General features: G+C 33.4%; 1 protein-coding gene across 16 annotated transcripts in view; it reads left to right on the forward strand.

The window, feature by feature from the left end:
- The window catches only part of MYCBP2 (MYC binding protein 2), a 293,673-nt gene that overhangs the window by 212,087 nt on the left and 66,632 nt on the right, over positions 1-14,954 (forward strand). For 11 of the 16 annotated variants that reach the window (XM_086709934.1, XM_086709939.1, XM_086709855.1 and 8 more), the window contains 4 exons: positions 6,844-6,918; positions 9,448-9,672; positions 10,538-10,670; positions 14,639-14,761. In XM_086709934.1, the coding sequence (XP_086566060.1) occupies positions 6,844-6,918; positions 9,448-9,672; positions 10,538-10,670; positions 14,639-14,761 (556 nt within the window). The remainder of the gene's footprint in view (positions 1-6,843; positions 6,919-9,447; positions 9,673-10,537; positions 10,671-14,638; positions 14,762-14,954) is intronic. The other 5 variants (XM_086709886.1, XM_025923581.2, XM_086709879.1 and 2 more) reach the window with 4 other exon arrangements.

The following is a 14,954-nucleotide window of genomic DNA, read 5'->3' on the forward strand; positions in this document are numbered from 1 at the left end:
ATCCCATTCAAGAGACTATTTATTGTTGAGGTCAGAGAGAGAAGGGCAGTAACAAAGGTGAGAAAGAAAGCTAAATGGGTGAACCATACAAATACTTCCTGATGGGTTTTCACTGGAATGTGAAAGAGGTTGTCCCTGACTTATTTGAAAAAAATCTAGAGACAGAATAGTGAAGATCATAAAATGAAATGTCTTGCGGTATTTTCTAGCCTTTTTTTATGCTGAAGAATGACATGAGTTCTATTTTAATGTAAATAACTCAGAAAGCCTGGTATCATTGATAAGGCTGAGGTTTTCTAGTTCCTTTATTTTAAGGATGGTGGTGATTTGAAATCCTTACAAATTAAAAGAAAGATGCCAGTAAAAAGGGGTAAATACAGATGTAGATAAGACATCTGAAGACCAAAAAGGAGGAGAAAATGGAATTAAGGGCTCATTTGGAGAGTTGTTTTGTGAGGGAGGGGAGGGCATATGTATGGCAGTAGGTAAGTTTTTAGGGATGGAGGGGGAAAAGGAAGAGGTTGAAGAAGAGCATGATTTTTATAAAATAGAAGAGAGGAAAGGCATCAGTTGAGATTGAAACAAATGAGTTAAGTTAGAGGGTTTAGAAATGCAGTCAAGGTTTGGAATAGCCTTTAAGAGAAACTGATGGATCTGAAGAGAAACTACTTGTTTTTGGATTAGTGGTCCCTAAGGACCCAGAGAAACCACTGGATGTATCCATTCTGGATGCCCTTCCTCACCCATAGCCCTAAGTGTCCAGAATCAAAAGTGCCAAGAAATTAGATTATAACACTGGCTGGAATTTTGGGCTGCTGTGACAGAAAAAGAGGGACAAGATTTCAGATGCTGATGAAAGAGGCCTTGAGATCACCAACCATGGAATCCAGCCTCCGTTAGAAACGTGAAAGGACAAGTGGAGGTCCAAGGGACTTGGAGGCAGAATAAAATCCTGGAACAATGTAGGAGTGCAGTCTACCTAAAGAACTAGAAGGATAGGCAGTTTGTGTGATAAAGTAGAATATTTGAACTTGATTTCATAGAGCGTTTTACTGACTGATATGGCCCGTTAATGTGGCCATGAGCAGGTAGCTGAAGTAGAGTGGAAGTGACAGTCATTCTAACTGCCTTAGTCTAAGAACTAAAAGTCTCAGCAATTGGGCGATCATCCACATCAAACCAAAGACACAGATGATGGCAACACTGTGACTGGCAAGATTAAAGATGAAAGCGAATTTGTTTACCATTGGGGGAGGGGTCCCCTTAGATACAATACAAAGTCAGGGGACAAATGGCAATAGTTTGATGCTGGTTCCTAGAGAAGCATAGAGTAGTTTTAGTATAAAAATACTAGAACAGGTAGATGACAGAGGGTTTATATTTTATGTGGTCACCAAAAATGATAGAGGGTATAAAACTAACAGGCCTAGGGCTCCAAACAGACCTGGTATAAAGTTGCTTCAGTGCAGGTGTTAGATGAGGACTCACACAGTCAGCCTGGCATTGGTGAGAACAGGCTCATTTTTCAAGGTTTTGTCTGTAGGGACCCGCGAGGGCCTCTAACATAAGGAATATGTTACTCCGCAGGGCCAAACATTGATAGGGGGTGGAAGGAATAAGGATTCTATCTCACCTTCTCAGGGAACAAATAAGCTAAATAAATGTACCTTTCATGTACCTTTCTACCTCTTCATTTGCATCTCTTACTACATTTACTACTGGAAAAAAACACATTCACTTTCCACCCACTCTCCCTTTCTCCTTGAGTCAATTTATGAATAAATCAACTATAATTATGGCTAATAATTGTAAAACAGTCCTCAGTAAAGAGAGACAGAGAATGCAGAGATAAAAAATAATATTAGAAATAACCAAGGATGGATGCCACTAACTTAAAAAGATACAAAAATACCAAAAAGTTGCCTTCTGCAGTCTTTACATCTACCTCTTCAACCTTTTCTAGTTAAAATAATTTTGCATTCACATCAATGTGTGTACCTTATCTGAATCTTGACTCAAACTGTTGGGGATGGTGGGGATGAGGATTAGAAATTTGAACACTGAGTAAATACTTGATGAACTATTTAAAAAATCACCATAAGTAACCCTATTTAGAATAAGCTTTAGGAGCGCCTGGGTGGCTCAGTCAGTTAAGTGTTTGACTTTGGCTCAGGTCATGATCTTGCGGTTTGTGGGTTCGAGCCCTGTGTCGGGCTCTGTACTCGTGTTGTCATTGCGGACAGGTACTGTAGCTAACTGTTAGCCTGCCTAACAATACTTCATTACTTTGCTAAGAATTGATGGTAACCCTCACTTAGTACAAATGTGACTTTCACTCTGTTTTAGCACTTTAGTAATGCTCTAGTTCAGATAAATAGCATTGACTTTTCATATTATATATAACTATGTATTTTTTAAAGTATTTTTTGGTCAATGGTAAGATCAGGGATAAATATGAAGAATGCAGACCCTTTTTTGTGAGGTGCTGGTGTTCTGTTAGAACTTTGTGCTCTTAAAAAAAGTGAAGGAGAAGAAGAAGAGCACTGTGCCCTTTTTAGAACACACTGTCCAATTTTACATCTTGGAGTCTTTATGTTGTTTCATTTGTCTAGGATGCTTTCCCTTCCTATTTTTTTCCTATCTTTTTTACTAAATTTTCCTAGTTGACCAAGCTCAAAAATTTCTGTTGACATTTGTCTTCTCTGTACTTCCCAGTAATGCTGTATTTACTAATTTATTGGTTGTTCATTTAAGGACTATTGAGCCCTTATTAACGTACCAAATACTAAGATGGGAAGTAAGCATTGAGTGAAGAGGGGGAGGGAAGGGATATGAAATCAATAAGATGGGAGTGCAGTTCTTGCTCTTGGAGTACTCATTGTATAATATGGCAGACATGCCACATTCAAATAATTAAGTTGCATTGTAATAAGTTACAGAATGACTTCACCTAGGTGATATGTGAGGAGGGAAAAAGTCTTGAAGAAAGGTTGTCAGGAAAAAGTGACAAAGAATCAAATGTCCAAAGTTATGGAGGCCTGCTGTGTTTGGGAACTGAAAACTAGTTGATAAGGGCTGACAAAGCAAAAGATTGGGGGTAGGAATCACATAAGTACTGGGGAAATTAGGTTTCCCTCTCTTTTCTCAGGTCGAAGTAGAAGAGCTCTACTTCTTACCCATAATGTTTAGTTTGTTTTTCTTCCCTTCAGCCCATTTGTATTTGTATACATTTTACTTCTCTTGTTAAGCTCCTTAAGGTTAAGGACTCATTAAGAATCCCTTCTTACTCATATTCTTTTCTTCCAAAATGTTAAATATTATATTTTGCGCACGGTAGGCTTTCAACTTTGTTGAATACTACATTTTAATGCTTGGCATTTGGTATGATGTACTGTTCAGAATAATTCCTATCACCTATATGCTGCTTCTTCTCATTTACTTTTCTCTCATTTAATTTTGTTGTGACCTGTGATGTCATGTATTTTATCATTCTTATTTTTCTAGTGTCAACAGATAGCTACTCTCTCAAAATCACAAGTAGAAAGTAATAAATAAGGAGACATATGGTCACAAAAGGACAAAGTAAATATAGCTATAAAAATCATACCACTTTAGTAGAACTCCCAAGTTAAGTAAATGTGAATATTCATAACCTTAATGGTTGAATGAGGATGAGTACCATGATACATGTTGAAGGTGACGTAGGTCAGTCTGAGAAGACAGAAGGCATAAGATGTTGATTTTTAACTTAAAATTCTAAAGATCTGGAAGCTACAGAATGTAAGCTAATAGAATGTTTCATACATTGGGGAAAATGTGCCTGGAATAGACCTTACATTTTGGGGGGAAAACGAGTTTACTTCTAGGATAGGAGATATTAGTGATTTAAAACTTCTAGGCCCAATTCTTTGGATACTTTGTCAGAAATGAGGTCTTCCAACATTGTGAAGGTTGAGTGGTAGAGTGTATATCAAGGAGAGTAAATGATACCTGGATGGAAGTATTCTAAGATATCTTTATAATGACTATATTATCTGAATTCTTGGAGAAACAGCTCATGTGTCCAAACATCTCCAGGCATTTATACAAACCACTTCCTTCCTCCATATGCTGATTGATGTTCACATACAGAAAGTAGGTTGATTTCTTCAAATTTTAGGGACTGGAACATACGGAGGAGAGATGAAGGGAAAATATCTTTGGTAATCTCTCTGATAGCATTACCTGGGGTAATTGGTAAAATTAGCAAATGTTTCTCCCATTTTATGTCCCATTTCATTCTCTTGGGTTACCTGATGATGCCTGGTAGCCACAGCTTTAACATACCCCGAATTGCTTGGTTTTGTTATGTTAATAGATTGGTGTATGTATATGCATAATCTGTTTTTACTATTTAACCTTTAGTAAATACTAAGTATTAATGCACCATTAACAGAATGAAATTAAGGCAATTAAAATAACACTAATTGTTTTTGTGTATGCTGTGTTTAATTTTTCGGAGACATTTTATCTTTTTCTCTTTAAAAATGGCAACTCTTAACTCCGTGCTCATCTAGCACAGTGAAAGAATTATTAAGCATTTTTTTGCCTGAGCATTTGGCATGTTTGGTCATGTATTTTCACAATGAATATTTTTCACTTATTTGATCTTCTGTGCCTTGAAAAATTATCCGCAGTTTGGTGATCATTAATTTAGTTAGGATTTTAGTATGCTTTAATTTTTAATTTTCCTAACAGAACTTTTTTGCCTTTAAAACAGTCTTTGAGTATAAAATGATTTAGATTATTGTAGGGGTGTGTGTGTGTGTGTGTGTGTGTGTGTGTGTGTGTGTGTGTGTGTGTGTGTGTTTGCATATAGTGGTACTCCTATTAATCTATGAAAGCTAATTTATGTATTTTAATAATTAGAAATTGAGACTTTGGAGATATTATTATTTTCATGCATGTTCATGTCTTTAGACTAAACTTGCCTAAATTTTCTAAACAAAACTGTGCAAGTCTATTTTATGTTTAAACTCCAGCTTTCTATCTGGTGCATTTTTGGTATTTGATAAATGTAATTTTATTTGGATACCGTTTTTTAAAAGTAGTAAACTAGTGTTTACTGGAATTTTCTACAAATTGAGAAAAGCAAACAAGTGTCAAATTTGAATCCACATATAATTAACATGTACAAAAATGATTTGATTGGCAATTTATCACAATGGTTAGCAGTTATATCACTTGTTAATTCATGTACTCAGACTCAAAACACTTGTTTGCACATGGAAATAAAAGAGAGGTACAAGCTTCAAATATTGTGAATCACTATATTGCTTCTTTATCACTAACTCCATCTGCCTTGCTTTTCACGATGCTTTTTACATTGCTTTTAATATAGAAAAAATTATGATAAAAAATAGAAAATACTAAAGAATATCTCAATATTGTTTTATGTCAAAAGGTCTGCACCACTGTTTTCTGTGAAGGAGAAAAACCTTTGAGCACATAGTTCAAAAATTCTTATATATATGAATGAACCAGTAAAGGCATCTTTTTCCCCCAAAAAATAGCATTTTAAAATGCTTTCATCATGTTTCCACTTCACATAAAGAGAAAGGACCCTATTTGCTATTCATTTTTAAATATGAAAGGGGGCTTTGGTTTTTGGTCTTGGTTTTGTTTTGCATTCATTTGTAGGCATATTACTAGGAACTCCTTTTTCTGGCTGTTATATGTCTTATATCTCTGAATTAGCGTATATGTGTATGTATATGGGTGTGTATCTGCATCTTTCCATACATAAATACATGAGGAAAATACAGGGTTAAAGAATATTAAATTGTCATTATCTAAAATGGCTTATAATTGGTTGGGAATTGTGTTGTTTCTTTTGTGTTGAAGTTTTGGATGCTGAAAGCTTTTATTAACATTTTGAGTGTCCTCTTTTTTGTTCAAAATAACCATTTATCACAGTATTTACATAAGCAGTAAAATTGTGTAATTGCTACTCACTGGGAAGATTTTAATTTCAGATCAAATATATTCAGTAGCATATTTTTGTCTAAAATGTATATCACTTAAATTTTCATTAAGACATTTTGTGAAGATGTTGACTTTTCTAGGACTGCTGCTGCGAGTTGGTTATTTAACAGAATATTTTTAGATTTTAACATAGAGATGTAAAGGCTCCATGCATTTCCTAAACTTGGTGATAGCAAAAACTAGGCCTGTCTTTTAAGAAAAGATTCAAGTTGTATGTTTTTCTGTGTACTTTTCTTAACAAATATGCTAACAGCTTTCAGTAACATTTCTGAATGATTTTTCCTCATTTAGAGAAGAAAGGGAGATTGAAAAATGACCTAGATTTTTGACTTCTTGATGTTTTTTGTATTTTAAAAAGTGGAAATGTTCACAGATTCTCCATGCCATTAATATTCATAATAATAGTTGCACTATCTATACAATCTATATTATTTACCTTTTCTTTATAAAACAGCAGACTGTTTTCTGTCATAAAACAAATCTGGCTTGTATTGGAACAGATACGTCGTCATTTAAAAGAGTTTTAAGGTTTCCTGCTTGCATTGACTGTCTTAAGCTTTAAATAAATGTCTGGCTCTTAATTTTAGTAAATGGCATGACACACTATATCCATGGAGAGCTTTTGACAAAAACTTATTTATCAGTCTTTCTTTGCTGTATGGTTTACTCAGGTGGCTTCAGTTTCCCTGTAGTAAAATAATACCACAGTGCTGGTGCTAGAGTACAGAACAATGTTGTTACTGTGAACACATCTTCTGTAGATAATATCCTGTTCCCTTTCTTTGTTGATATTTTTCTTTCTTAAACTTTGTCGCTCAGAGTATCTTTAATGCTAGCCAAGGAGTCAGGGACTTGGACGTATTTTCATGGACTTCCAAAGCTTTTTTTCCCCAGGTGAGTTAACTGTAAGGAACAGTCAAACAATATTCAGGTATTTCAGCATGTATAACAAATTTTGCCTTCTATCTTTTGAAGCCTTTGCTTAAGGTTAATGAAAGACTTTTTGCCGAAAAAGATCGACACAAAGTGCTACAATTGAGTTTCCCTGGTAATCCTTTTCCCTCTGCTTTTGTCAAAGAATGTATTATTAGTTTAATTTGAACTTTTATGTGACTTCAAATTTGCTGTATTTAATTTATGACTAGCTTCTCCCATAATTACATCCACATCTGGCTTTCTCAGCTTGCTTGTTTTGATGGGAAAGTCCCAAATCCATGGCTCTTCTCTTCTTCCCTAGCTTTTCACAATGCCCTTTTGGATATTCATCTGAGAATGGGGTGGGAATGCAAAGAGAAAAAAAATTACAGTGCACTTCATCCATTTCTTACACTGGTCCCCAGGTCTTCCATTTCTGTATTGGCTAAAGCATGTATATTAGGGTTCCTTGAGAATGGCAACCATACTTCTATGACTTATTTGTCTGTCAGTTCTTTTCATTCTCTGCGCTATAAAAAAAAATGGATAGACTTTGTTTAACAGTTATTAATTTGCATAGTTTCTTTATTCAATAAAATATTAAATATTTTAATAAAAGTTCTCATATATTGCCTTTCACTGAACAACTTGCAATTATTATTAGTTTTTGCCAAGACTCGTCTCTTGTGTTCTGATGAATGACCAAAGTTTGGAAATACTGTTATAACTTAATTAAATGCTCTAAATATATCAGTGAATACCAGTAAAATTGATTTTTCACTAAATCTAATATTTGCTTGTTATTTTTGACATCATACCATGTAATTTTTTAAAAAATGGTTGTAAATAGGACTAACTTGCCTCTTCCAACTATGAAATAGCCTGATATATTTACTGAAATTGGTTATTCACAACTACATATTTTTAAATGTTTACTGAAAACCTTGTTAGTGTAGTAGCACAGTTTAAAGTTTAGACCTGACCCTCCATTTTCATTTTGAGCACACTCTTTATTCATATGTAAGTTTTTATGAGTATATATGCATGGGTGTGTACAATGCATATTTTAAGTTTATTTTAGATTATAAATCTACATTTTTCAAGTATTATTATATTAAATGTAAATAAATATTGTCCATAGTACATATTTATACACCTAAAAGTTATTCATCACCACAATGAAATTAATAGAATATTATGTGAAGGTTAATAGTGGGTTAAAAATTTTCCCTGACCGTATACTGAGTTAAAGTCACAGGTACACAGAATTCTTGAATCTACATTTTTTTAACTTAAGAATTTCATTTTTAATTTTTTATTATAGAAAGGAAGACCCTTTAGTATGACACTACTTAGAGGGATAGAGCTATTTAGTAGTATTTTATCTTGCATAAATAGTATATTAGTGTTTTTTTCATTTTTATTCCATGTTTATGGTATTACTAAATATTAATTTAATTTTAATGCACTGTTTAAATAAGTGCCCCATTAGGGTCATCTTTTGTTGTATTTAAACATAAAATAATTTATAGTCTTTACTACTGTATTTAAAAGTACAGTTTAAATCTGTTTTAAAGAAGTAATAATGACAATGGAAGAGCCCCCAGTGTGGAACTTTACTCCTTCACAAAGAGCAAATATGAGAAGGTTATTATTTATCTTTATTGCATTCACATAGGGAACAATTTCATTCAGATTCAATAGAAAATTTAGGGCATGTCCTTTTCTTTCATTTTAGAAGCGATTCTTTTATATCTAAATGCATTGTATTTATGTAAAAATGCATCTTTGATATTAATCTCTCTAAAAGCATAATCATCTTTTTCTGTTAATAGCATTAATATATCATTGTTTAGTATTGGCCTAGCAGATCTAGCAGGACATCTTTATTTGTATTACATTAAGGAAGTATGAGTTGTTAAAATCTTATAAGCATTCTTATATTTATCCTTAACCTAGTAAATATTAAGATGTAGCTATATTTTATGCACATTTTTTGTCATTGCTATCCTGTTTATAGACAAGTTTCTAGAATCTTCACACGTGTTTTCTCTATTTGTAAGTAATTATTACAAAGTGGAAGGAAATGAAGATTTAGACTTTTTAACCTGTACCAACATACAGCAATGCAGTAATAATGACTCAAAATTATTCAGTTGTGGTTCACAGAGTATATTATTTTTGTTTTTCCTACTGTTTAATATTTCATTAAAAAATAAAAATAAAATCAAGTACTATATATTTCTTAAATTGTGGTGGGCAAAAGCCAGAGGTTCATTCGCTCTTTCTGCTATATTTTCTTCTCTTCTTTTAAATATTACTCAGCATTGAAACATTAAAAGATTCTTTGGTAGTCGTGTTAATGTGTATACTTCAGTTACTTTTGGATATGTATTCTCTTATTTGATAGTATTAAAGACTTGCTGTAAAAGCTATTAATAATAGGATGTCGAAAGTGGTAATAGATTGTATTTTGTTTATTTTTTTTTTTCCTATTCAAATTTTCAGGAACCTAAAACTAATACTGATGACTTTTTCAAAGATATAAACTCCTGCTGCCCACAGGAAGCAACAATGCAAGAACAAGATATGCCGTTCTTGCGAGGAGGGCCAGGCATGTACAAGGTAGTGAAGACGGGACCTTCCGGTCACAACATCAGAAGCTGCCCTAACCTTAGAGGTATCCCAATTGGAATGTTAGTTCTGGGAAACAAAGTCAAAGCAGTGGGAGAGGTATGGATTCTTGTAGCTTCATGACTTCTAAATTATTCCTTTTTAATATAATACCAGAGCATCTCTTTCTTCCAAAGGTTGCCATTTCCATCCCAGGTTTTTAAACGTTAATGTTCTTTATCCTTACTTGTAATGCAAATACTACTAACATCATTTTTCTGTGCTTCTTTTTTAAGTAATTTTATTCTCATAATTATCCTTCTGAAAACAGTATTTATATTAACAAAATGATTTGTATTGTATATATGAATGTTTGGTATGTACATATATCCTTTCATTATTATAAATGTACTATAATGTCATGGGTTAACAGCACTTTAAAATATTTACTATGAATTGGTATGGAGATGTGACATATACAAAGGGTTCATTTCTTTGTTCTCATTTATGTGTCTCACTGAAGTCCTGAGCAAATAAAACTTTTTAGTTAATGGTGGCATTTGCCTCAGCTGATGAGCTTGAAGATGTAGTGTGTCATGCTATTTCTCAGTGTCAGGGTCATTTTCAAGTTGTATTATAGACACTACCAATCTAAATAATAGTTTGCTATGTTGGGATATTTTAGGTGCCAAAACAAAAAAAAGAGAGAGCGCCACGTGTTTTGGGGTAATGTGTAAAGTTATTTAGAGGTTGTCCTGTGCCTTAAAAGTTACTATTTTTACTGAAGTCATAAATAAGCAGCATTTTACAGAACTTTTTATTGATTTCTGTCTTACCTCAGGCTGTGGTCTTAATTTCAGAATCTAATTTCATGGTAACTTTTGGAATGCTTACCCTATTCAAACACTTAAACTTTTTGCTGGTTTTCAGCCTGAGTACCCTGAAAGAATCAAGCCAATCAATCGTGCTTTTTGTTATGTGCTAGGTAACCAATTCTGAAGGTGCGTGGGTGCAGCTGGATAAGAACAGCATGGTAGAGTTCTGTGAGAGTGATGAAGGAGAGGCATGGTCCTTAGCTAGAGACAGAGGCGGAAACCAATACCTTCGACATGAAGATGGCAAGTTGGCTTAAATTTGTGATTTATTCTGATTAACCTTTGAAATGCAGAAGTAAACAACTTTTTTGTGTGTTTATTTTTTAAGTAAAAAGAAAAACTGAAGTTAAAAATTCTTACAATTCTTAAAATTTGTTTGTGAAACTAATGGGTACTCAGCACATGTACGAAGAGAGTTAAAAGAAAATGTGAAACATGAATCCATCTTTGCAAACTATGTTTTCTTTTTTTTCCCATTGATGTAGATTTGTATGACTCCTTATTCTATGCCAGTCCAGGATTGAATGTTTTACCTTTTTTTTTTAACCACTAAATGGAAGTTCACTTTTCAAATTGTCAATCATAGTACTTCTCCTAGGCAATTTCATTTGATTTAATTTTGTCTCAGGATAGGAGCATTGGATAAATGCATAGCATCTTTTGGGGGGTTCCTATTTTGTCGTTAGAGTTTCAGCTTTCAACTTCATCTTTTTCAATAATCTCAGTTAATAAAAACTTTTCTTTATTGTCCCCTTCTCTTCATTCTCCTGGGACAAAAACATGGTTCTTCCAAGTTCAGACCATGTCATCACTTGGGTGAAGCTTTAACTGATCCTTACAGAGTCAAGAATTCTAAGTTCCTAAAGAACTATATTTACCGCTAGAATAAAACTGATATCATACTGAAGTTAATTTTTATTTCTTTATATCGAGATTGTGAGTCACTTGTGGACAGGCACAGGGTTTTTAATCTTTGTATTCCTCGTTCTGAAACAGTTTTGGCACTTAATTGCATATTAAGTTTTGTAAATACAAGTTGAATCACAAAAATATTAGGGCATCAAACTAAGTGGATAAGTCAAGCATAGATTTTTTTCTTCAAAATCCTAAAATTTATAGGAAAAGGTCAGATAAATGAAAGAACATGGGTATTTATCCAAAAGAGAATAAATACATAGTATTTACCATCCAAGAGGCAATATGGCCATAAGTATAAATAGATCTTTTAAAAGTTTGAAACTTCATGAATGACAGAGTACATTTAGACTACAGTAAAACCTTGGGTTGCAAATAACTTGTCCTGTGAGTGTTCCGCAAGGCGAGCAAACATTTATCCTAAATTTTAACTTGATAAATGAGCGATGTCTTGCAATACAAGTAGTACCTAACGCTGAATGTCACATGATCACAACTTAGCCAGTGGTTCTTGAAATTCGCTTTGATGTATGACTGCTTTGGATTACAAGCATGTTTCCAGAACAATTATGCTCATAAACCAAGGTTTTACTGTATTAACAGTATACATTAAACATTTTTCCTTTTTTTCCCCATAATAAGCCTTTGAATAAGTTCTATAATTTTCATTTTACAGGTAAGGAAACTAAAGGTCATGGATTTGAAATGACTTTTGCCTGTGGTTATATAGCTAGATGTATGGCAGATGTATCACCTGAGCCAGAAACTGCATTTGTATTTAAGATGCTGTGCTCATTACAGCACACTACTCTGTGTCAGTAATCATTGAATAGAATCTGAGAACCTGCTACTTCCCTCGTCTTTACAGACACACTTAATAATCACAGCTGATGTGGTTGTAAAATAATGTTCTGGGTTGGTATACCTATTCTTCATTATGTTGTGAGAATGAGAACGGCTTCATTTGATGAAACTTAGACATTTTACAAAATAACCTTCCCATTTATAATATACTTAATATATATATTACATATTCAGAAGTTCCTAAACATTTCCACTATATATGCATATTCTGATATAAATGAAAATACATAAAGTGAGGTCAGCTTTATATAAGACATAGGTAAATAATATGAGAATGGTTTGGGTAACTATCAAAGTAACTTCCTAGCTTAATTATTTTTTTAACTGTCAGTATAGCTTAAGTGTAAGAGTGAACTCGAGCTGGACTGCTAGGGTACAGATACCAGCGCCACAGCTTTTCAGTTGTGTAACCTTGGCCAAGTTAACCTGACGTCTCTGTGCTTCAGTTTTCTCGTTTACAAAATGAAAATAATTTATAAGTTCCATATGAAATCCAAATGAACAAATAATAACATAAAACTAGCAGATGGTAAGGTTAGCTGTTATGATTAAAATGTAAAATGCCCTCTATACTGAAGACTGAGTTTTAAATGGAGAGTTTTATTTCTATATACTTAGAGGTAGACGGTTCTTCTTAGTTAAAATGCTTCTTGGGGCGCCTCGGTGGCGCAGTCGGATAAGCGTCCGACTTTAGCCAGGTCACGATCTCGCGGTCCGTGAGTTCGAGCCCCGTGTCAGGCTCTGGGCTGATGGCTCGGAGCCTAGAGCCTGTTTCCGATTCTGTGTCTCCCTCTCTCTCTGCCCCTCCCCCGTTCATGCTCTGTCTCTCTCTGTCCCAAAAATAAATAAACGTTGAAAAAAAAAAATTAAAAAAAAAGTAAATAAAATAAAATAAAATGCTTCTTAAATTAGTATATTATTTCTGCTAAGTAAGATATTCAACCCTAAAAGCAGTGTAAGAGAAGTTTAAATTTCTCTCTATCAACACTTAATGGTCCTTTGCTCTTATATAAAGTGATGTTAAGTTTTTAACGTAAGACCTGGGGTGATCAGGAAAAAGTGTTAAGAAGTTAGTGCCTGAAAATCACTACGATTAGTTGATGTTGTATCCAAATAGTCTGCTCGTCGATATTAGTATGTAACTGTATTTAATGTGGAAGTAAGAGGATTTGGCACTATAGTAATTTGTATGAGGTAGTAGAAGTACAACAAAACTTTGCTCTTGGTAAAAATTATTTCTAGGTCTTTGATATTTGCAAATAAAGCTAGTAGGCAAAGTTACTGGTCTGGTTAAAAACAGACCTTATACTTGATGCTGAGATCATTCTGAGTCTAGAGGGTGAGAGGGATGCTGTCTTTCCCATTCAGATTAGTGTTCCTGAGTATTTTCCAGAAAACCTATTCCACTGCTGAAATATCTGACACTAAACACTATTGCCTAAGGGAAGTGCTGGGGGATTGACTTGTTGAAAAAAGTCTAGAAATGTAAGTGAAAGGAAAATGCAAGTGGAAGAAAACACCACATTTTCTAGTTCCATTTTCTTTTTGAAGAGATCTTGATTTCTAAAAAATATACTCAAGACTTCATTATCTGTAAAGTTGTTTTGATAGAATAGATACTTTTTCTCCTTTTACCTTGCATTTGACAGATTTTATTTTGCCCTTTTTTAGCTGGCATTAATATGACTATTGAATTATGGTATTTGTGTTTTTAGTATTATATCATACAAGGTCTTATGGCCATCTCATTGATAATAAAGGATACCTTAGTTTATTAATTTATGTTGTAAACTGGATAAAATACTTGCCTTTTTTCCTTGAAATAAGAATTATGATACATTTATTGACTTGAGCATGTGTGAATAGCTCTATGTGACCTGATTTATCATCCTTTCATTTAGAGGAAATGTCCTTATATAATAAGTAAAAATAAGTTAAAAGTTAAATTTTCCACAATATTTACATTCAGAACTAAAAATATTTTGTATATTAGCATTCAAATAGGAAAAAAAAGCATATATTTAGACATTTCTATTTGAGTGCTAATACACAAAATATTTTGATTTCTGGTTTATAGGATACCCATTTTTATTTTATAAAGTGCTCTTGTATAAATCTGTCACAAATTGGAGCTCCTGATCCAAAAATACTAGTATGCATTCAATGATATATCCAGCCACAATGAAAGTAAATTGGCTTCATAAGACCATATCCAGTTTCTAAGTTTCACTATGTATTTGATAATGAAAACAAAGATTTGTCGTATAATTTGTCAGTATCAATGACCTAATTGTTAGACTTATTATCAAATCTAAATGTGAGGTTTTAAAATCTAACCATCATAAAGTATTTCTTGGTAACTTTCTCTTCATTCTATGAATAGGGGAATAGCATATAAGAAACTAATTTTATAGCTGTGTCTTTTATTATAGAACAAGTTCTTCTGGATCAAAATTCTCAGACTCCTCCTCCAAGCCCTTTCTCAGTGCAAGCTTTTAATAAAGGGGCAAGTTGCAGTGCCCAAGGATTTGATTATGGACTTGGAAATAATAAAGGTAGGTGTTTGAAAGTGAGTCTTTTACCTACCCAACTTTAATATTTTTATTACCTTCTCTTTTAACCATTTTTATTACTGTTCACCCACAAAACTTTATTAAAGTTTGTTCCTAGAAAACTAACAATCAAAATGTTTGCAAAGGTGTTCTTTTAGAGTGTCATTTTTACCAGTTTTAGCTTATGTTTGTAGTT

The sequence above is a fragment of the Puma concolor genome, chromosome A1 (genome assembly GCF_028749965.1).
Source record: "Puma concolor isolate L17-30 chromosome A1, mPumCon1.1.hap2, whole genome shotgun sequence".
NCBI lineage: Eukaryota > Metazoa > Chordata > Mammalia > Carnivora > Felidae > Puma > Puma concolor.